Consider the following 24,315-nt stretch of genomic DNA (forward strand, 5'->3'; position numbering starts at 1 on the left):
CCTGGCTTCATTTAAAGAGGAAGTAAACCTTGATGGGTATACTTCCTCTTTGTTTCCCTGCAAAGGTAAAGCATAATGGGCTACTATGCATCGCATAGTAACCCATTATGTGTCACTTACCTGACACAGGAGCCTGCAATGTAACTGCTGTACCCTCTGCTATGGAGCGTCTATCTTCTTTCCGGGTATTGTGGCTCCGGCACTGTGATTGGCCGGAGCCGCGATGGCGTCACTCCCACGCATGCGCATGGGAGCCGCCACTAACGGCATATCGCCGTTAGCAGCGTCATGCTCAGTGTGCCTGCGCACAGCTGTCTACAGCGCATGCCCCGTAGACAGCAGTGCCTGTCTTTTTGCAAATATCTCCTAAACTGTGTAGGTTTAGGAGATATTTCTTGGACCTACAGGTATGTACCGCATACTAACACATTATGACAGACTTACTTGTCAAAGGATACCCTATGATGCTGAGCTGTTAGTGCTCAGGCACTTCCATCTTATCCCGGTCTTCTTTTTGGGTTTTCTCTATTTGGCAGCATAGATGGTCAGGTCATGATAATTTCACTGCCACTCATGTGCATGAGAGCTACTACATCACGTCACAGAGTGGGTGCCTTAATTGTATTCTGAGCTGTGCATGCATGGCTCAGTGTACATTACTGCTGACAGTGTTTTTTTTACATTTTAAGTTTAACATCAGTTTAATGGACTGAGTTATAGTGACTACATTTAGTTCACATTGACCTGCTTGTCAAACACATGTACAGCCTATGTGTTTTTGTTCATTTATGAGAGGAATTGCTGCCCATATCTAAGATTCATAAATCATCAATATACCATTACTTATAACTTTAGAAACTATATAACATGTTTATATTCCCTATTAAATATAAAGGATTTTAAAATATTTTTAAAGGCAAGGCCTTCTTTTTAGTTTTGAAGAAGTGAGAATGGTTAGAACATATGTTTATTGCATTTTATATGTTTTTCTGTTTCAATAGTTTTTATTACATTTTTTAAAAAGTGCATGAAAGTGAAATTGCATCCAAATGGTTTCCAGAAATCGAAAGCATTGTACATAAATGACTGCCAGGACCTAAGCAAAAGATACAAACTTTAACAATTATAAGCTCTATACAGAGATCAATCTACATGATCACTTTACCTGTTGGGTGTATAATTTGGATGCCTTGGTGTGGAGGTGGGGGGGAGAAGGGGAGTGGGACAAGGGCATATGGAGTCAGGGTGGGCACCAAAACAAAAACAAGAAACAAAAGATTGCATGTACAACCTAAGGGCCTACCACTGCTGAGATGGTGGAAAGCCAGTTGTGACTACAGTGTATATGATAAAACCTGGTGTGTCCAAAAGATAAAAAAATCTCAATAATGGACAGAGCGACATAGAATCAGAGCGCGAACTGGTCCTGCATGTAGTGTTGGAACAGGTAGGAACAGAGAAAAAGTATGAAAGAAAGATAGAGAGCAAGAGAGAAAGAAACAAGAGAAAAGTGCTCCCTTCGACCCACCCCTACCTGGCTCCCTATGTTCCTCCTGTTTATATTGGTGACTGCAAATATCTAATCGAGTGGTTCCAAACACTTTCAAGTTTTGGACTGACACGGGGGAAAAGTGGGCTATTGAAAAGGGGAGCTACAAGCATATGTGGGGACCCATAGAAGGTGAGTTTTACAAGTCATGTCCCAGAGCCAGAGGGAGTGTGATAGTGTGGGAATCAGGATGGCTCTACTATTCTTAGAAGGAAGCCATAGAAGAAGGTTAATTGGGTGTGGAGCACCCACCTGAGCCTCTAGCATGATCCAGTTGATTCTGTATGTTGAAAAAAATATTTGCATTAATTGTATTAGCTGGGCTGCTTTATCCTACCTCTGGAGGTGGGGAACCCCCAGACCCCCTCTAGATTTGGGGATATACAAGGTGCAGGGAGGGCAGTCTTTTTAAGAGCCATTATGCTACCTATCCAGGAAAGAGTGTATGATTGCCAAAGTTTCAGTTCAGTATCTATAGAAGAATAAAAGGAGCATAATTAGCTCGATGCAGCATAGAGATGTCCAGGGTAAGTTTTACCTAAAGGTATGGAAGTGAGTGAGCACGCCATTTGAAAGGAAAAGAAGCTTTGACCGAGGTTAGGAGTGGTTTACACGGAGCGCCTCCAATTTCATTTTATTTACTCTCAGATGAGAAATGGTCTCAAACTCGAACAAAGTTTTCAATATGTTAGGAATGCATACCACCGGTTCCATAATAAACATTAATAAATTGTCTGCGAATAGGAAGTATTTGTGAATTTTGGCACCACTAGCGATACCTTGAAAATCTAGGTTCGATATATTAACTATAGCCAATGCTTTGATTGTGATAATGAATAACAGTGGGGAGAGGAGGTAACTCTGCCTAGTACCTGTTCTTGTATTTATGACCTCTGAGTTATAGGCAATGACTAGGGATGAGCTTCGTATTCGAGTCGAACCCATGTTTGACTCAAACATCGTCTGTTCGCCCATTCGCCGAATTGCGAACGATATGGGCCGTTCGCGCCAAATTCGTGTGGCGCGTCACGGCCCATAATTCACTGCGGCATCGCAGTGCATTGCTGGCTGATGATTGGCCAAGCATGCACTATGACCCGCATGCTTGGCCAATCACAGTGCCGTCTGAACGGAGAGCCGTAATTGGCCAAAGCCAAGGAGGCTTTGGCCAATTATGGCTCAGGGGATTTAGTACACGCCCCACACTATATAAGGCCGCCTGCACGGCGGCCCTGTGTAGTGTGTGTTCCGGCGTTGAAAGAGATAGACAGAGAGACAGTGTCATTTGATTTGAGTTAGATAGATTAGGCAGAACAGTCAGTCAGTTAGCTGCACTTACAGTGTATTGTGTATATATATGCATCCCAGGTGTTGCATATATATATATATATACACTGTATTCAGTTTAGCTAGATCCATTCCTGTTATCTTCTTACTGACAGGCAGGCTTGTCTTGTTACAGTATTTACAGCTACCTGAAGAAAATTGCTGGTGTTCTTTTGATAATATTAGTACCACAGTCAGGCAGCTAGACTATTTACAGTTAGTGCAGTGCGTCCTGCTCACGGTGTTCAGCTAAAACTACAAGTTAGTGTGGTGCATCATGCTCATAGTGTTCAGCTAAAACTACAAGTTAGTGCTGTGCGTCCTGCTCACAGTGTTCAGCTAAACGTACAAGTTAGTGGGGTGCGTCCTGCTCACAGTGTTCAGCTAAACCTACAAGTTAGTGAGGTGCGTCCTGCTCACAGTGTTCAGCTAAACCTACAAGTTAGTGTGTTACGTCCTGTTCACAGTGTTCAGCTAAACCTACAAGTTAGTGCGGTGCGTCCTGCTCACAGTGTTCAGCTAAAACTACAAGTTAGTGCGGTGCGTCCACCTCACAGTGTTCAGCTAGACCTACAAGTTAGTGCGGTGCGTCCTGCTCACAGTGTTCAGCTAAAACTATAAGTTAGTGCTGTGCGTCCTGCTCACAGTGTTCAGCTAAACCTACAAGTTAGTGTAGTGAGACCTCTGCACAGTGTTCATCTAAAGCTACAAGTTAGTGCAGTGCGTCCTGCTCACAGTGTTCAGCTAGATCCGTTCCTGTTATCTTCCTACTGACAGGCAGGCTTGTCTTGTTACAGTATTTACAGCTACCTGAAGAAAATTACTGGTGTTCTTTTGATCCTATTAGTACCACAGTCAGGCAGCTAGACTATTTACAGTTAGTGCAGTGCGTCCTGCTCACAGTGTTCAGCTAGATCCGTTCCTGTTATCTTCTTACTGACAGGCAGGCTTGTCTTGTTACAGTATTTACAGCTACCTGAAGAAAATTACTGGTGTTCTTTTGATCCTATTAGTACCACAGTCAGGCAGCTAGACTATTTACAGTTAGTGCAGTGCGTCCTGCTCACAGTGTTCAGCTAGATCCGTTCCTGTTATCTTCTTACTGACAGGCTGGCTTGTCTTGTTACAGTATTTACAGCTACCTGAAGAAAATTGCTGGTGTTCTTTTGATCCTATTAGTACCACAGTCAGGCAGCTAGACTATTTACAGTTAGTGCAGTGCGTCCTGCTCACAGTGTTCAGCTAAAACTACAAGTTAGTGGGGTGCGTCCTGCTCACAGTGTTCAGCTAAACCTACAAGTTAGTGGGGTGCGTCCTGCTCACAGTGTTCAGCTAAACCTACAAGTTAGTGGGGTGCGTCCTGCTCACAGTGTTCAGCTAAACCTACAAGTTAGTGCGGTGCGTCCTGCTCACAGTGTTCAGCTAAAACTACAAGTTAGTGCTGTGCATCCTGCTCACAGTGTTCAGCTAAACCTACAAGTTAGTGTAGTGAGACCTCTGCACAGTGTTCATCAAAAGCTACAAGTTAGTGCAGTGCGTCCTGCTCACAGTGTTCAGCTAAAACTACAAATTAGTGCTGTGCATCCTGCTCACAGTGTTCAGCTAAAACTACAAGTTAGTGTGGTGCGTCCACCTCACAGTGTTCAGCTAAACCTACAAGTTATTTTTTTGCGAGCTCTGCACAGTGTTCACCTAAAGCTACCTGTAGAAGGTTGGTGGTGTTTTCCTGATCCTATCACTACCGCAGGCAGCTAAAAAAGCTACAAGTTAGTTTTTTTGCGAGCTCTGCACAGTGTTCAGCTAAAGCTACCTATAGAAGGTTGGTGGTGTTCTCATACTACAGGCAGGCAGTTGATTTTGCTAGATATATCCCAGCTTAGTGCAGCTACAGGCCATTAGTATGTCTGGAAGGCCAAGAAGGAGAGGCAGACAGTCACAAGCCAATAAGAGAGGGCAAGCAGGCTCTGTGTCTAGTGCTGGTCGTGGAGACGGTGCATCCTCATCAGCACTTGGCCATGGGACACGCTTGGCCTTTTTTTCGGCAGCTGGCCGTGTTGAGCCGCAACATGCGGAAGACTTGGTCGAGTGGATGACCAAGCCGTCCTCATCCTCCTCATCCTCTCTCACCCATGCCCAGGGTACTTTGTCTGGCAAAGCAGCGGCCTCTTCCCTCGGCTCAATGTCATCAGTGACTCCTTCCCTAGCCCCACCATGTCCTCCTGAGGAGTCCCTCGAACTGTTTGACCACAGTGTTGGGTACATGCTCCAGGAGGATGCCCAGCGTTTGGAAGGCTCTGATGATGATACTGAGCTCGATGAAGGCAGTAACATGAGCACGGACAGAGGGGGTGCCCAAGAAGGACAGCAATCTGGCAGTCATGCTCCCCCTGCTGCAGCATACTGCCAGGTTTGCTCCAGTGATGAGGAGGGAGGGGATGATGAGGTCACTGACTCAACGTGGGTGCCTGATAGGAGAGAGGAAGAGGAGGAGGAGGCAGCACATCACCAACGAGGCAGGATGCCCTCCAGGGGCCAGCCTAAGGGCAGCACATTGACTGCACCACACCCCAAAGCTCCACATGTGCAGGGCGCTGCAGTCTCTGCACGTTATTCAAAAAGTTCTTTGTTGTGGGCCTTTTTTGAGACGAGTGCATCAGATCGCACCGCTGCTATTTGCAACATATGTCTCAAGCGTATCTCGCGTGGCCAAAACATCTCCCGCTTGGGTACCACATGCTTGACCAGACATATGTTGACCTGCCATGCAGTTCGTTGGCAAGCGTATCTAAAAGACCCACACCAAAGAACAAAGAGGACCTCTCCTTGCTCCTCATCAGCTGAGATCTCCAACCCCACTATACCTTCAGTCCTCTCTGAGACCTGCACTGAGAGGAATGAAGGTGTAGAATTAGGTGTGTCACAGCCAAGTACTTGTGGGCAATCTGCTTTTGGTACACCGACGTCAGATTGTACCAGGCAAATTTCCCTGCCCCAGCTGCTGCACCGCCGAAAGAAGTTTGCTCCCAGCCATCCACATGCGCAGCGGTTGAATGCTAGCTTGAAAAAATTGCTAGCACTTCAACTGCTGCCTTTTCAGTTGGTAGAACCTGCCCCCTTCCGCGAGTTTGTGGAATGTGCAGTTCCTCAGTGGCAGGTACCCAAACGCCACTTTTTCTCACGGAAGGCGATTCCGACTCTCTACCGACATGTGGAAGGCAATGTCCATGCCTCGCTGGACAGGGCGGTCAGCGGTAAGGTGCATATTACCGCTGACTCATGGTCCAGCAGGCATGGACAGGGACGTTACCTAAGTTTCACGGCGCATTGGGTGACTCTGCTGGCAGCTGGGAAGGATGCAGGACAAGGTGCAGTAGTGTTGGAGGTTGTTCCGCCACCACGCCTCCAAAATGCTAATGATTGTGACACACCTCTCTCCTCCACCCCCTCCTCTTCTTCTTCCTCCATGGCCTCTTCCTGTGCTTTGTCCTCAGAACCAGCGGTGCTCCGTAGCCGTTCAAGGGGCTACGCAAGTACGCAGGCCAAAAGATGCCATGCGGTGCTTGAGCTGGTGTGGTTGGGGGACAGGAGTCACACTGGGGCAGAGGTTCTGTCAGCTCTGCAGGGGCAGGTTCAGAGGTGGTTGACACCACGCCAACTTAAGGCAGGAATTGTGGTTTGCGACAATGGCACCAACCTCCTCTCTGCCCTCCGACAGGGACAAATGACCCATGTGCCCTGTTTGGCTCACGTCCTTACCTTGGTGGTGCAGCGGTTCTTGGGCAGGTACCCGGGCTTACAGGATGTCCTGAGGCAGGCCAGGAAAGTCTGTGTGCATTTCCACCGGTCATATAATGCCAGTGCTCGGCTGACGGACCTCCAAAAGGAGTTTAACCTGCCCAAGAACCGCCTAATCTGTGACATGCCCACCAGGTGGAACCCAAAGTTGGCCATGCTGCAGCGGCTGCACACGCAGCAGAGGGCCATCAATGAGTACCTGTGCGACTATGGCACCAGGACAGGGTCAGGGGAGCTTTTTTTTTTTCCCCACGCCAGTGGGCCATGATCAGGGATGCATGCACTGTCCTGTCACCATTTGAGGAGGTCACAAGGATGGTGAGCAGTGACAGTGCATGCATCAGTGACACTGTCCCCCTTGTCCACCTGTTGGAGCACACACTGCGTGGAATAATGGATAGGGCACTTGAGGCAGAACAGAGGCAGGAAGAGGAGGACTTCCTTAGCTCTCAAGGCCCCCTTTATCCAGACAGTGTTCCTGCGTGCCCGCCGATCACACAGGAAGAGGACGAGGAGGAGGAGGAAGATTGTGTCAGTATGGAGGTGGAGCCCGGCACTGAGCATCAGCAGCAGTCTTTAAGGGATCAGTCCCAAGAAACACATGGACTTGTACGTGACTGGGAGGAGGTGGCTGCGGACCATGTCGTCCTTAGTGACCCAGAGGACTCCGGACCGAATGCCTCAGCAAACCTATGCTGCATGGCCTCCCTGATCCTGCAAAGCCTGCGGAAGGATCCTTGTATTCGTGGTATCAAGGAGAAGGACCAATACTGGCTGGCAACCCTCCTTGATCCACGTTACAAGGGTAAGGTTGCGGACCTTATCTTGCCATCGCAGAGGGAGCAGAGGATGAAACATCTTCGGGAGGCCTTGCAGAAAGAGAAAAGAAATATCTAGTTCAGAGCGCGTGTAGGATTCCAGTAATCTACACGTTGCCTAAAATCCATAAGGATCCCAAATTACCCCCAGCACGTCCTATCGTGAATGGGATAGGATCAGTAACGGCGCGGCTCGGAGAATATTTAGATAAATTTCTCCAACCCAGTGTGAAAATCACTAAGGCATATCTTAAGGACACCTCTGACCTCCTCCAACACTTGAGTGATATTCGTCTCAATCCTATGGCCGAGACCTATTTGGTCACGGCCGATGTAGCTTCCCTCTACACGATCATCCAGCATGAGGATGCTTCTCTATCACTGAATTGGGCACTAAGTAGGAGAGATGACATCCCTGACATGCAGAAGCGGTTTTTAGGCCATGCCCTGACCTTCTGCATGTCGCATAATTATTTTTGGTGGAATGGTCATTTCTTCTCTCAACAGGTTGGCGTGGCTATGGGAGCCAGATATGCTCCCAGCCTCGCCAACCTGTTTATGGTTGAGTGGGAAGACAGATACATCTTCAGTAAACGACTACCGCAACTCAGATTGTATCGAAGATTCATAGACGGCCTCCTATTGCTGTGGGAGGGGTCTAGGGAATCTTTGGACGAATTTTTGAGTTACCTTAACACTAATGGGAATAACATCAAATTGGAGGCACAAGTAAGTGACAAGAGTGTCAATTTTCTCGATGTGACTATTGAGAAAAGAGGTGACTCTCTAGGAACTTATGTATTTTTCAAACCGACTGATCGAAACAGTTTTTTGTCCATCCGGAGCGGTCACCACCCGGCTTGGATAAAGAATATTCCAAAGGGCCAAATGCTGAGAATCCGTCGGAATTGTTCAGAACAGGACAAATACTATACACAGGCCAATATATTAAAGGAGAGATTCATGCAGAAGGGATACTCTGAAGGATCCCTAGACAGTGTTATAGAACAGGTGGCCAATATCCCAAGGGAAGAGTGCTTAAAAAGCAGAGGAAAAGAATTACGCACCTCCAATGAACACCAATGGGGATTTGTTTCGAATTTTCATCACCAATACAAAGAAATTGAAGATATTTTTAAGAAATATTGGTATATTCTTTGTAGAGACCGCCATTTGGGGGAAGTTCTGCCTGAACGCCCTAAGTTCATCTATAGAAGGGCCCCCAGTTTTGGAGATAGGGTGGTGAGAAAGATCCTTGATCCCCCTGGGCGCCCGTCTATAAAGATAGATTTAAGTGGATTCTATCCATGTAGGAAGTGTATATGCTGCAAAACAGCTAGAATTAGTAATAGAGGAATGAAGAGTATCACCAATTACGAAAATGAAACCTTTGAAATAAGGGAGTTCATTACATGCAACTCATCGTATGTGGTGTACTTAATGTGGTGCCCCTGCGGTCTGTTTTATGTTGGACGCACCAAACGACTTCTTAGGGTGCGGATATCTGAACACATGTCTAACATTAGAAATGGATTCAAATACCACAGTGTGTCCCTCCATTTTAAAGAGAAACATGATCAAGACCCCAGTCTTCTCCAATTCTGTGGGATTGATATAGTTTACCCTACTTGGAGAGGTTCAAATCGGGTGAGGGACTTATCCCAACGTGAGACCCGATGGATATTCTTGCTCAAGAGTCTTTTTCCGAGGGGTCTCAATATAGAACTGGACCTTAACTGTTTCATTAATGATTATTAATTTTTTTTTTTTTGCAGTTTGGGTCCATGTATATATTTTGAGATAAAGTTATGGTTAGATACAACCCCTTTAGGTGAAATATCCATTCTGCTTAGGACAAGGTAGAAATTACATACTGGATCAATGTCATAGATCTGTTCAATGGTAGATTAATAGTAATGGTTTTTTATCATATATTTATTTTTTACTTTTTCCATAATAGAAATTTGTTTAGCTCTAACCATTCGCTCAAGGGAACAGTTACCCTGATTTTGCAATTTTTATTTTTTAATTTTTAATTTTAACTTGTATACGGGAGAACTAACCGTTTTTTTATTAGAATGTGGGGGTTAAAACCTAATCAGTATAGCACTAATGTTGGCAACAATATTAGGAGGAACATTATAAGATGAAATTCTTTGAGATTTATAATAATGGAATATGCAGTAACATATATTGTGTTCCGCTGAATTGTAACAGTGTTAAATGGTGCGAGCGGGGACACGGGGAACGCGCAGGCGCAGTGGTGCGATCTCTGCTCGGATCTGACATTGGGAGCGCGCAGGCGCAGTTATGTAACTTCCGCTCGGATCGGAGGTTAAGGGTATAAAAGAATGATTGCCGTGCCGTGTAGCCAATCCCATGATTAAGTCTTTATGACGAAACATGTCGGGGCGTGGCTACACGGCAATCGAACGCTAGTGACGTAGGACGCTGTGACAGGGAGCGCCATACGAGGGAGTGCGGAAGCTGATCCTATCTACATCAGGGAGCGGGTGAGACGGGTATTTGGAGAGCGCTGTACCTGGGTCCGCCGCGACCACCACACACTGGTTTACTAATTTGAGTTGATGCTGTGACAGTTTGCTGTGCTGTGCTATTTTTGAGCTTGCAGTGATTTTTAAAGATGTGAGTTCAATGGTTGAGGGTTTTGTTATTTTAAATAAATATCAATACGTTATTGCACTATTGGATTATTTTCTTTTTTTCATGCGGAGAGAGCTCCTTGGCATCATACTCTGGATATAAAGGTGTACCATAGGAGATCATATACTTCCCCTTATTGTGTGGGATAAAAGCTTGGTGGCCCTGACACGAGAGTGTGGGCAAAAGGAGCTGGTGAGTTTATTTACCTAAGGGGAGTGGATTCACGGTCACAGAGGTGCGGCGGAAGATTCTATTAAGTGGAAGATCTGCACTACATTACGTCACGGAATTTTTTTGGATTATTCATCTTTTGGATTGTTTGTGGACACATACTTATAATTTTTTCATATATATTTTTGTGGACTGAATCACATCAACCCACACAGCATATATTATATATATATTTTTTATTATCCATTATCATATTCTGTGTGCACAGTTAGGTTATTCACTCTAGTGGCTTATTCACCATTCTTTGTGAGTTTTTGACTTTATCACTTTATGCACAATAATGGGGAGGAGTGATGTTATGATTTTAATATTTGTTTGATTTATTAATTCTTCACTTTATGACCCTTTATGGTTAGGGATTGTTTTTAGCGCTGCTAAATTGAGTTCACTTGGGGCGAATTTATGGTGAATCATTTTTAATTCCAACTAGAGTATCTGTGAGAGGTTGCAGTGTTGTGGCACCAGCACCAGTGCCTAAGGCCCAATTTTTCTGCCCCTGTTTAACAGGGGCATGTAATTACAATTTTTGATGCAATACTTTGCAGCAGGGCTCGTTCCTGCGTTCCAACTAGAGTGTCTGTGAGGGGTTGCAGTGTTGTGGCACCAGCACCAGTGCCTAAGGCCTAATTTTTCAGCCCCTGTTCAGTAGGGGCATGTAATTACAATTCTTGATCTAATATTTCACAGCAGGGCCCATTTCTGCACCCAACAAGAGCGAGTGAGGACTTACAGTGTTGTGGCACCAGCACCACCACCACCACCACCAAAGGCCCAATTTTTCTGCCCTTGTTCAACAGGGGCATGTAATTACAATTCTTGATCTAATATTTCACAGCAGGGCCCATTTCTGCACCCACCAAGAGCGAGTGAGGACTTACAGTGTTGTGGCACCAGCACCACCACCACCACCAAAGGCCCAATTTTTCTGCCCCTGTTCAACAGGGGCATGTAATTACAATTCTTGATCTAATATTTCACAGCAGGGCCCATTTCTGCACCCACCAAGAGCGAGTATGGACTTACAGTGTTGTGGCACCAGCACCACCACCAAAGGCCCAATTTTTCTGCCCCTGTTCAACAGGGGCATGTAATTACAATTCTTGATCTAATATTTCACAGCAGGGCCCTGTGAGGGCTTACAGTGTTGTGGCCACAACAACACCTAAGGCCCAAATTTCTGCTGAGTATATAGGGCAGGCCCCTACTTTCAAACATCTAACTTACAAATGACTCCTACTTGCAAACGGAAGGAGACAACAGGAAGTGAGATGAAATCTACCCCTAGGAAGGGAAATTCTCTCCTGTAAGAGTTAATATGGGAAAAACGTGTCTCCTCTCCACTGATGCTTTATCACCAATCCTTGTTTCACAAAAAACCCCAAATTTTCAAAAAACATTTGTCATTGGGACAGAAAGTGAGTTGAAATCTTCTGAAGAGGTGCACAGACAGCAAAACAAATGTTACAGGGGTAATAACCCTTCCCTATGTTTTCCAAAAAGCTTAAAAATAGATTCTTTGGCTGGAGCTACACTTTAAAAATGTACCAGTCCAAAATTACAAACAGATTCTACCTAACAACAAACCTACAGTCCCTGTCTTGTTTGCACCGCCTGTATACTGCTGTTCAGAATATATAGGGCATGGGGGCCCCACGCCTTTCCTTTTTTCAATTTGGGTGCGGGGTTCCCCTTAATATCCATACAAGACCCAAAGGGCCTGGTAATGGACTGGGGGGGGTACCCATGCCGTTTGTCTCACTGATTTTCATCCATATTGCCAGGACCCGACATTACAATAAACTCGCAAGCAGTTTTAAATGAGATTTTTTCCTTTAAAAATGACATTTTGTGCAGGGACTGTTCTAAACACGGGAAACACGCTCCACTTTACAGGCATACTATAGACTTTTTTTTTTTTACTTTAAGCATCATTAAAATCACTGCTCCCTTGCATTGATACATGTCCCCTGGGGTAGGACCCGGGTCCCCAAACCCTTTTTAGGACAATACCATGCAAATTAGCCTTTAAAATGAGCACTTTTGATTTCGAACGTTCGAGTCCCATAGACGGCAATGGGGTTCTAACGTTCGTGCAAATTTTCGGTCCGTTCGCAGGTTCTGGTGCGAACCGAACCGGGGGGTGTTCGGCTCATCCCTAGCAATGACGTTGGCAGATGGAGTTGAAAATAGAGCCCCAAGGCAAGGACTTAAGTCCAAAGTTCCATTGCCATAAAATATGATAAAGAAAAGGCCAAGACAGGCTTTTTTCAGAATAGCTGTACAAGAACACCAGGGATTAGCTTAATGGGCCAGCAGTGTCCCAGGATAGTTTTCTTGAGTATAGAGCTTTTCACAGCTTTGCACCTTTTTTCCACTTTTGTCGTTAAGCACAAGTTCAGTTCCAGTCAGAGAGCTTTGATTTTATCTCTAAGATCTAAGTCCAAGTTTTGTTTATGTTTAGAGAGTAAATCAGACAGCTGGCATTCTTTCTGATGTATACGGGATTTCGAGGATTTTTTCACGCAAGCCGCCATTTAGATCAGATATCCTGGACCTGTGGCCTCAAGAGCCATTCAATTAGTCACAGGGGAGGTGTCAACAGGGTCATCTGTGCAAAAAACTTTTGAATGTGTTGCTCAATGTCAAAATATACAGAAGGGTTCCTGAGAAGGGAGTCATTTAAGTGCCAAGGTATGGGCCAGCTCAACAACAAGGTTAATTTTAAATAGTCCAAAGCACTGAATAGTCTGACCAGGGTACCTCATTTATTTTCCTGGAGCTGCATTATGGGATCACGTTAGAAGGTGTGAAAAAATGGTCAATGCATAAATAAGCATTGTGAGCATGCGAGAAATACATGCAATCTTTTATGGATGTGTTTAGCTCCCACCAAATATCTACTAGGTCATGGTAATATAACATTTTTGCTTTTTATAAGTTTTTATAACACCCAGATGGATTAATTCATCCTCTCTATTTGTCCCAATGATGATGTGAAAAACAAAATGATAGAATTATCAACAGAGCAGGAGGTGGGGCTAAATATTTAAAAGGAGGTACCTGTTTAAGTAACAAATGACTAAGTAGGGAATTACCCTTTCTTTTGGAGATATTTCCTCTCACTTCCTGTCCCAAAGACACAACAAGACATAAAAGAAAATCTCCTCAAAAGAACACAGACAAAAAAAACTAAATAAAACTAAATGAGTTTTAATCCTTTTCAAACAAAAAATAAGTTTCACAGACATTATCCATCAGCTGGTGAGGTTACCTGGAGGAATCACAACCACTCGTTCTTCTTCCTTTTCTTTTATTGGTTCTGAAAAAAAAAGTACATTTTCATTAGAAATATAAAAGAAAAAAATAACACAGTATAGTATTCATTATATATATATATATATATATATATATATATATATATATATATATATATATATATATATATATATATGTTGTAATTAAAAAAATATGTAAAATTATGTTAATTTCCTAAATACTTTTTCAATTTCAAGATGTTTGTAAGGAGATGTGAGAAAGGGTTATCAGGGAAGTGTTTATGATTAAGCCAATTAAATTATACAACCCCCGAAAATATAGTCAATTATAGCAGTAGTGTCCTAAAACTGAGACCAATTACATATGAGGATGTGTGTGCCTTAGTTTTAAACTAAAATATAATCTTTTTTACAGGATTTCTCTCATTAAACCCAGTAGGCTGAATGAGATAAATCAGTCGATTTCCCCATTCACGCTATACAGTATAGCATGGATGGAGCAATCTATGCTGATTTTTGTTGTATTCACATAGCCACAGCACCCACGGTTTCCTGAAAACCCAAGCAGTGATCTGGTCAGCAATTTTCCACCTGGCTCCTTTGAGTTTGACAGGGGCTCAAATTCCTGAACGTTTGAGCTGTGGATGGCCAGCTTAACTCTACTTCAATGAGTTACAGTATGAAATGCAGTAAAAGTGAACTATATTTAGATACTGTATAGCTGAGCCACTGGCAATAAAATATTTGTTATTTAAACCCATTTTAAATGTGAAATTATGATTAGAAAAATAATTAGAAATGCCATAAGCAACGTTTTTCTAATTTTGAATAGAGTGCAGAAGAATTAGAAATTCTGTCATATTTTTACTGTTAGCCATGTCCTTGTTAGAGAAATTGCCCCTCACTTGTCCTGTTTCACCAGACAAGAAATTAAGGAAACTCTATGAAGAGAGACGCAGACAGAAATAAATCTCTAAAAAAAGCAAGAACTTCAAACATCAATGTAGTGTTACAAACAGCATTGTCAGATACTTTCCACCTAAATCCTGATGGGCTGGTGGGTTTACCCATATCTCTGTTTGTGCTTTATACACTTAGGGTCATATTTACAAGAAAAAATAAAAAATGTGTGAATGTCTCAGCAATCACACCGCCTTTGAGAATTATTCTTATATTATGTCTAATATGTGTATTTCCTATAATCGTCTGGTGGCCGTAACGTGGAATTTTTCAGAAATACCTAAATCAGGCAAATAAAGCATTATATCGACTAGATGGAGCTGAGAATCACAGGAAAGAAACATATTAGAAACATAGGGATTTATATACTAAAACTGGAGAGTGCAAAATATGGTGCAGCTCTGCATAGAAATCAATCAGCTTTCAGGTTTTATGAGCAAAGCTTAATTGAACAAGCTGAAGTTAGATGCTGATTGGCTGCCATGCACAGCTGCACCAGATTTTGAGTGCACAAGTTTTAGTAAATACCCCAATTATGAGGATCATTCAAGATGGCTGTGTGTATGCCGAGACATTCACTCAGCAAAGTTATATATATAGACCTCTTATTATTTTGTCTATTAGTTTTGTGTAAATATATATATATATATATATATATATATATATATATATATATATATATAAATTATATATATATTTCTCACAGCAGAAATGTCAGCCATTGTTTCTTAGTAGGGTGAATAAACTTGGCATAAATTTTACGGCAAAAATTTATTTGAGTCAAGTGGTGTGCAAAAGTATCATTCCTTTAATAAGATGTAAACAATAGATATAAACTGCATATCCTTATTAGAATTGACAATCAATGTTTTAAAAACATGGGAACTTAAATTCAACACTCAGTGTGCTTACAAACCAATAGTCAAACTTGACCCTGTTGTTTACTTGCAGTATGTACCGTATTTGGTTGCTAATTATGGGATTTTGCATAATTGGGAAAAAAGTCCAAATTAAAATTGAAAAATCATCAAAAGACAGTAACACAAGCATGTACCCAGTGTTAAAAGTGAATAAATGCCATTTACTCTCCATTTTTTATCCTGATGTTTAGAATAACCAAAATAACAACACAATACACCAACATAAAAAACAAGAACATGTTGGGGGGGGGGGATTTTACTTAACATGCCATGAATGATTATGATCAGTAACCATTTTATTAAAGTGTGATTAAAAAAAATGTTTACTACACTGTCATTGATTTGTCATTTCTTGGAATGTTTAATTTCCACTTTTCTTTTGCTTATAACTTTAAAACTTGTACTGCTTTCTTAGCCTCTGTTTCACTTGGTGCACTGATCAATTTCCACTCATGCATTGTCAAAGAGACAACTGTTTCTACAGAAAGTAATAGAGAAAAAATGTGCAACAGGGACACAGACTGAAAAAGGTGTTGGGGTACTAGCTTTTTTTTCTGTCTGTTTTTGTTAAAGATTTACCGTCAATATGTCAATATGTGTCTAGTTAAAATGTCATCACCAAGACAGGAAGTGACGAGAATTATTTCCTTTTCCCCTGAATAACAGTAAAATCTCTTGGAGATTAAAAACCTTACCCACTCTTTCAAACACTAAACATAAAAAGTTTTGTAAACACTTAGGGAATTATTTTTAATAGAAAGCAGATATCTTTACCCACTTTATGTCGTATACCTCTGCTCTTACCCACACTGTGGCCCTTCCATTTCATAAAAGATGGCCTACAGTGGTGTTCTCTGCTGACTTTAGGATTCTGAGGAGCACATTTGTAAAGTACATCATTGTACTTTATGTATTTAGTACAGGTACTTATATAGCACAATCAATTTTTGCAGCTCTTTACATATATATAATACATTCATATCAGTCCCTAACTCACATTTATACTCACACATACTAGGGCCAATTTAGACCAACTAACCTACCATATTCTAAAAGGTCAAATCTAAGCTTTCTATGCCATCATCATAAAGAACTAACCAGCATACTACTGTCTGCATTTGGATAGGGTCAATAAGAACTAAAAATACAGACATTTGTGACAATATACAATCCCTCTTAAGACTTTGACCTTTGTAGCCACAACTACAAGTGCTTAAAAGAGATGTTCCAATACACAAAAGATTTGAGCCCAAAGCAAAAAAGGAAAAGGATTACTGAAAGTAACACAATCCAGGATAGGATTATTATAGAACAGCTGCACCTAAGGCAGGTTATTATAATACTACTATAAATAATCATACCGTGGATGAATACAGTTGAGCATGAACACTTTGTTAAAGGTGAATGGCACCCATGTTGGAATTTCAGTTTGGACTGTGTTCCAGTTGGCTAGATCTCCTGCTAAACTCTATGAGACTTGAGTGGTGAGATTTCACAGCAGTAGTTTGAGCTTCTGCCTTCTACTATCAGGATACTTTTCAATCTACTTTAAGGTTTTATTCACCTGCTTGTTTATACTACAAGGAAAATACCCAAGGAAGTTCATGATCGGGCCATTTGACTTTGGTGCAACAGTTGATTGGAACTTGAAATTTTACCACTGGAGCCACAGAGAGATTTAAGAAGCCCTGCATGTTATTGAACATATACACTACCATAAAAACAAAGGTATTATTCTTTGGTAATATTCAAATTTAGCATAGCTCATATTTGTTCTGCTATATCAGGCTAAGGAGGAGTAATCACATAAAGGTATTTTTCACACTAGCCTAACTGTTAGAAGCATGGGACGTTGTAAGAGGCTACATTCATTATTATTTTTTATTTGACCTTTTCTCATTGTACTAGTTATATTTGTATTATTACTAATAGTAATAGTAATACAAGTAGTATTAGTCATTTATATTAGTGGTATCAGCAGTGGTTGTGACTAAAAATTTTTTTCTAGTCTAGAGATACTAGATGTTCCCTTTTCTTGATATATCTGTTTCTTAGATCTTACTTTTTTTATGGTCAACATGAAAACATAAAAAAGCCATTATTCCCTCACTGCAGTTACATATGCATTGTGTTACTTTCCTTTAATTAAAAAAATTAGGACTTTGTCTTTAGTATAGCCTTCTAGTGTGGTAATCTATTTTCTGTGTAATGACATTTACAATTTCACTCTAGTAGATTTTAATGGACTGGAAAATTAGCTATAGAAATAACTGTAGGCAGTATATAAAGCTTCAGCCTGTGTTTATTTCATTATAATGATGCTGTCAAGGAATAAAAAAAAATCTGTGACAAATGGATCATATTTTATCCCCTAGTAAAAAAGACAGTAATCACAGTATCCAACAAAAAAAGTTTATGCAAAATCCAGAAGTAAACCTTAAAATATTTTATTGATAATATATGGAGCCAGGGCTGTATAAGGATACTAGGGAAAATCTACAAATTGATGATTTTTGTCTTGTTTCTTTGTTCTGTATTGGACATATCTGCTTCAGGAGAGGTTCCAAGGAGTCTGAAGATCATCTGTAGTTCAAGAAACCTGAAACCATCTCTCCTTATTCTTGTTTGGTGGTCTGCACAGCTATAAATAGCTCTACAACACAGACTGCATACTTTCTCCAACAGTTAATTCTGGTACAGAGCCCCCTTCAGACCTATGCATTGTGGTAAAACTCATTGTACCACACATTACCACAATGTGCATTAACGCATGTCATTTTGTGCAAACTATTCATTATGATAGGCACCCCAATGCACATATACATTAGTAGCCTGAATCTTTATGCTGAAGAGGACAACAAAGCACATGCCTTGTGTTGTGATATGCTGTGTTACAAAAAGGATAACATCTATTTTGTTGGTGCTTTGGCAAATCAGCTCAGCCAAAAAGAATGGACTGCCATCAAAAATTACACTTTAACATGCACAATGATGCATGCTAACCACTTAAAAACCAGGCAGTTTTGATATTTCTCTCACATATATAAAAATCTTTTTTTTGCTAGAAAATTTACTTAGAACCCCAAACATCATATATTTTTTAAGCAGAAGCTCTGGAAAATAACATGGTGGGTGTTGCAATTTCATTCTTGTTCAATCGTTTTTATTAAGTTTTCATAAGGTACAGTATTGTAAGTATGGTAAGAGTTGGGTGGGGGGCATCTGGGTCAGGGTTGAACTAGGGATTTAATAGTTTGCGGTCATGGTGTCTCCTCAGAATTTAGGCATATACTTCTGTATGTGAGCCATTAACTTTTTGTTTATCAGGGTCCAATGTATTCTTAATTTTTCCTCTGAAAATGGAATACTCAGTGATAGCCAGACCTTGGCAACAACCTGCTTAGCTGCAGTCAGCATGTGGCTCATAAAAACAAACTGGGAATTAGAAAGTCCCTCTTGCTTGTGATTGAGAAAGCTTCAAGTGGATCCAGAAATGGAATTGAGTGGAAAAAGGCACCAAGGAGTTGGTGTACTTGCTGCAAAAATCATCTGACCACCAGGCAGGACCATATTGGAATTTTTTGTCACATATTTGGGCAGCGGTTTATCAAATGCAAATTTTCAGAAAATAATATACTTTATTGAATTTTAGTGAATTTTAGTGAATACCACATTTTTTTTGATGAAGTATAAAAGATGATGTTACACTGAGTAAATAGATACCAAACATGTCATGCTTTAAAACTGCGTACACCCTTGGAATTAGGGTTGCCACATCATCCCTTTAATCCAGGACACATATTAATTACACAGGTTCTGAGGTGGATTTAATGCAGATTAGGCACCAAGTGAGTTTAATTACCACTTTAATCAGCCACGGAACCTGTGTAAAGAGAGTGTGTCCTGGATTAAAGGGATGATGTGACAACCCTACTTGGAATGGCTACAGTACATTACATTATCCATGGGCAACACTTTAAAAACCTTTACAGGTTACCAGTTTAACACTACACAGGAGGTCTGGTACTAGAATTATTGCTCTCACTCTGATGTTCGTGGGCCACCTCACATGTGTGATGTGATCACTGTTTACATATGCATGCAGGACCTACATGTGAAATCGCATTTGTGCATGAGCAATGGGGGGCTCTTTTTTTAAATAACTTTGTTATTTACTGTATTTACTTTTTATTACACTGTACCTTTATTTTTTGTCAACTTTATTGCTATCACAAGGAATGAACAACAGCATGTGCCATGATGGGTCCTCTTTTTGGAGACATCTTAGGTCTTGGCCTCTAAAACAAGATTGCTTTCATCTGTTGCTTTACAAGCCGGTAACGGCCTGTAAACAAGGAAACCAAAACCGGAATTGACAAAATCCTCAACTCAGGGTTCCAATGTCACAAAAGAAGAGAAGGAACATCCGTTCCTTCCACCTTTAACAGTGCATCGAATCCAACCTGTAGCATTGGTCCTGGTCTCTCAGGTGATATGGGAGATCCCAGAAAAGGAGGCAAGCAGTGGCGGGGGGACTGTTTAGTTGATCACTTTTACATCAAAGAGAATTAGTGGCTGAAAAGAATGTTGTAGCTGCAACCATAATCCTGGAATAACCACCTAAATACGAGGCTGTATATATACAGTATGCACAGTGGTATTGAGGTGGTTAAAGAATGTGCCAAAATGCACTGCAAGAGGCATGGATTTTAGGAAGACTACCAATGTGGCACAATCTATTTAAATGTCTGCAAAGAGTTGGGAGGCATAAATACAACTATGACTGGACACTGCACATAATTGTTCAATGTGACTATGCTCAGATGCTGATTTCATAACATTTTGTAACATTAATATTATTGCTGACATAAAGATCAATTCACTAAAACATAATGCACATTTTTTTTTTTTACCGTGACTTATTTGCTCATTTAACCACTTCTGGACCAGCCGCTGTTGGCTCCTCTGGACGAGCCGCCGTAGCTGTACGTCGGCTCTTTAAGACACTGTAGGAGATGCGCACGCGCCCACAGCGTGTCCTCTGGGCTGATTATTTGTGACAGAGCAAAAACCGGAATCCGTGTATACAAATCCCGATTCTGTTAGGGGAGAGGAGACCGATCGTGCGTTCAAACTAAGTATGAACACTAATCTGTCTACTCCCCTAGTCAGTCCCATCCCTCCATAGTAAGAACACACCTAGGGAACACAGTTAACCCCTTGATCTCCCCCTAGTTTTAACCCCTTCCCTGCCAGTGACATTTATACAGTAATCAGTACATTTTCATAGCACTGATTGCTGTATAAATGTCACTGGTTCCAAAAATTTGTCAAAAGTGTCAGTTTTTTATGCTGTAATAGTGCAGAGCACAGCGCTATTGCTGACAAACATGCCTGTCAAATCACATATGCGGGAATAGTGGAAGTCAATGGGGCTCGAACCTGCAAAATACAAAGTTCTCACTGAAGGTTTATATGCAAGCTCCTTGCCATAAAAATTGTATGGGGATCTGGGTTTTGAAATGACCGTTTTTTCAGGAGCAGTGATTTTAATAATGCTTAAAGTGAAACAATAAAAATAAAAAAATCCTTTAAATATCGTGCCTGGGGGGTGTCTATAGTATGCCTGTAAAGTAGCACATCTTTCCTGTGTTTATTACTGTACCACAGAAAAATGACATTTCTAAAGGAAAAAATTTCATTTAAAATTGCTCGTAGCTGTAATGAATTGCCGGTTCCCGGCAATACAGAGTAAAAATCAAAGAAAAAAACAGCTTGGGTTCCCCCACCTGTCCATACTAGGTCCTTCAAGTCAGGTATGGATATTAAGGTGGACTCCATGCCAAATGAAAAAAAATGACGTAGGAGTCCCCCCAAAATCCATATAAGACCCTTATCCGAGCACGCAACCTGGCAGGTCAGGAAAGGGGGGACAAGCAAGCACCCCCCCTCCTGAACCATACCAGGCCACATTCCCTCAACATGGAGAGGGGGCTTTGGGGTCCCCCCAAAGCACCTTGTCCCCATAATGATGGGGACAAGGGCCTCATCCCCACAACCCTTGCCCGGTGGTTGTGGGGGTCTGCGGGAGCTTATCGGAATCTGGCAGCCTTCTTTAACAAGGGGACCCCCAGATCCTGCCCCTCTTATGTGAATGGGTAGGGGTACATTGTACCCCTACCCATTCACCAAAAAAGCAGTGAAATGTGACAAAAGACAGCCAGTTTTTGACAATTCCTTTATTAAAAATGTTTTCTTTCCCCCCGCTTCTTCCTCCATCTTCCTTCGGTCTTCCTTCGGTTTTCTCCTTCTTCCTCCAGCTGCTTCTTCCCAGCTTCTTCCTTCGGTCTTTCTCCTTGGCCGCTCCCACCACCTCTCCCGCTGAACATTCTAAAGATGAACCTACTCCAATGCTGCGCTGGGGCGGGTGATGTCACTCAGAGACCCCGCCCCTTGTGACTTCACTGCCTGGGGCATGATGTGTCAGTGATGTCACAGGGGGCGGGGTCTCCTGCTGACGTCATCCGGAGGCCACGCCACATAGTTTTATATGAAATGTGCGCTATGAAAGCAGACAGGTCAGCTGGCTGCAGCGTTGGAGGAGGTTTGTTGTTTTCATGTTCAGCAGGTCGGTAGCGAGAGCGGTGGAGGAGAAAGACTGGAGGACAAAGCAGGGAAGAAGAAGCCGGAGGAAGATGGAGAAGACCGGAGGAAGAAGTGGGTGAAGATGGAGGAAGAAGCAAGGGAAGAAGAAGCTGGAGGAAGAAGGAGAAAACCGAAGGAAGACCAGAGGAAGATGGAGGAAGAAGCGGGGGAAAGAAGAAAACATTTTTAATAAAGGAATTGTCAAAAACTGCTATTCTCTTTTGTCACATTTCACTGCGTTTTTTGGTGAATGGGTAGGGGTACAATGTACCCCTACCCATTCACATAGGGGGTCCGGGATCTGGGGGCCCCCTTGTTAACCACTTAAGGACCGGGCCTCTTTTTTAGATGTGTTCTTTACAAGCTAAAAACATTTTATTTGCTAGAAAATTACTTAGAACCCCCAAACATTATAGATTTTTTTCTAACACCCTAGTGAATAAAATGGCGGTCATTGAAATACTTTCTGTCAAACCATATTTGCGCAGCAGTCTTACAAGTGCACTTTTTTTTAAAAGAAATTTTTATTTTATATTGTGAAAGATAATATTACGCCGAGTAATTGATACCCAACATGTCATGCTTCAAAATTGTGCTCACTCGTGGAATGGTGTCAAACTTTTACCCTTAAAAATCTCCATAGGCGACATTTCAAAAATTCTACAGGTTGCATGTTTTGTGTTACAGAGGAGGTCTAGGGCTAGAATTATTGATCTCATTGTACCGATCGCGGCGATACCTCACATGTGTGGTTAGAACAACGCTACTCATGTATGCATTCGCTTCTGCACGCAAGCTCAGCGGGACAGGGCGCGTTTAAAATTTTTTTTTTTATTTATTTTACCTTTTATTTTTTTTTTTATACTGTTTTAAAAAAAATGTGTCACTTTTATTCATATTACAAGGAATGTAAACATCCCTTGTAATAGAAAAAAAGCATGACAGGTCCTCTTAAATATGAGATCTGGGGTCAAAAAGACCTCAGATCTCATTTACACTAAAATGCAATAAAAAAAAATGTCATTAAAACAATGAAAAAAAATGGCCCTTTAAGAGCTATGGGCGGAAGTGACGTCGCTTCCGCCCTGCAGTGTCATGGAGATGGGTGGCCATCTTCCCCTCACTCGTCTCCATGCACAGCCACGGGAAGGATCCTCTGCCACTGCTGATGGCTACGGTAAGCGGCGAAGGGCACCGGATCGCGGCAGGAGGGGTGCCCCTCTCCCACTGTGGATAAAAGTGATCTTGCGGCGAGTCTGCCGCAGAGACCACTTTTATCTCGCAGTAGACCGCCAGCCGTACGCGGTGATACTGGGGTTATTGTAGCTAGCTGCTGCCATAACGACGATATCTGTCCTCAAAGTGAGGACGGATATAGTTGTGCGGCAGTCCAGAAGTGGTTAAAGGGGCTTCCAGGTTCCGATAAGCCCCCTGCCTGCAGACCCCCACAACCAGTGGGCAACAACTGGGCACCAATGGTATCACCTCTTTAAAATGTACATTGTACTCAGCAGCATAATTAGCGAATGCATATCAGTTTGGTTTATTCCATCATTTTAACTCTTCAAATGCATGCAATGGTATGTAATTATTCAATAATATTATGGTGTGCAATTCCAAAAATCCAGCTATTCAAAAATCAAGGAAAAAAACAGCGTAGGGACCCCCCAGTGCATACCAGGCCCTTCGGATCTAGTATGGACTTTAAGGGGAACTCCATGCCAAAATTAAAAAAAAATTACATGGGGTCCCCCCAAAATCCATACCAGGCCCTTCAGGTCTGGTATGGATTTTAAGGGGAAACCTGCGCCAAAATAAAAAAAAAATGGCGTAGGGGTCCCCGCAAAATCCATACCAGACCCTTATCCAAGCAGGCAACCTGGCAGGTCAGGAAATGGGACAAGAGAGCGCCCCCCTCCTAAACTGTACAAGACCACATGCCCTCAACATGGGGAGGGTGCTTTGGGGTCCCCCAAAACACCTTTTCCCCATGTTGATGGGGACAAGGGCCTTATCCCCACAACCCTTGGTTGCGGGGGTCTGTGGGTGGGGGGCTTATCAGAATCTGGAAGCCCCCTTTAACAAGGGGGCTCCCATATCCCGGCCCCCCTATGTGAATGGGTAGGGGTACA

The 24,315-nt window shown here is 42.3% G+C and overlaps 1 protein-coding gene across 1 annotated transcript in view; it reads right to left on the reverse strand.

Moving 5' to 3' along the window:
• LOC141141259 (uncharacterized) overlaps positions 1-24,315 on the reverse strand; it is a 1,017,917-nt gene that overhangs the window by 257,239 nt on the left and 736,363 nt on the right. The window contains exon 37 of the mRNA XM_073628940.1: positions 13,655-13,702. Within this exon, the coding sequence (XP_073485041.1) occupies positions 13,655-13,702 (48 nt within the window). The remainder of the gene's footprint in view (positions 1-13,654; positions 13,703-24,315) is intronic.

This window comes from Aquarana catesbeiana, linkage group LG04 (assembly GCF_042186555.1).
Source record: "Aquarana catesbeiana isolate 2022-GZ linkage group LG04, ASM4218655v1, whole genome shotgun sequence".
NCBI classification, from domain to species: Eukaryota; Metazoa; Chordata; class Amphibia; order Anura; family Ranidae; genus Aquarana; species Aquarana catesbeiana.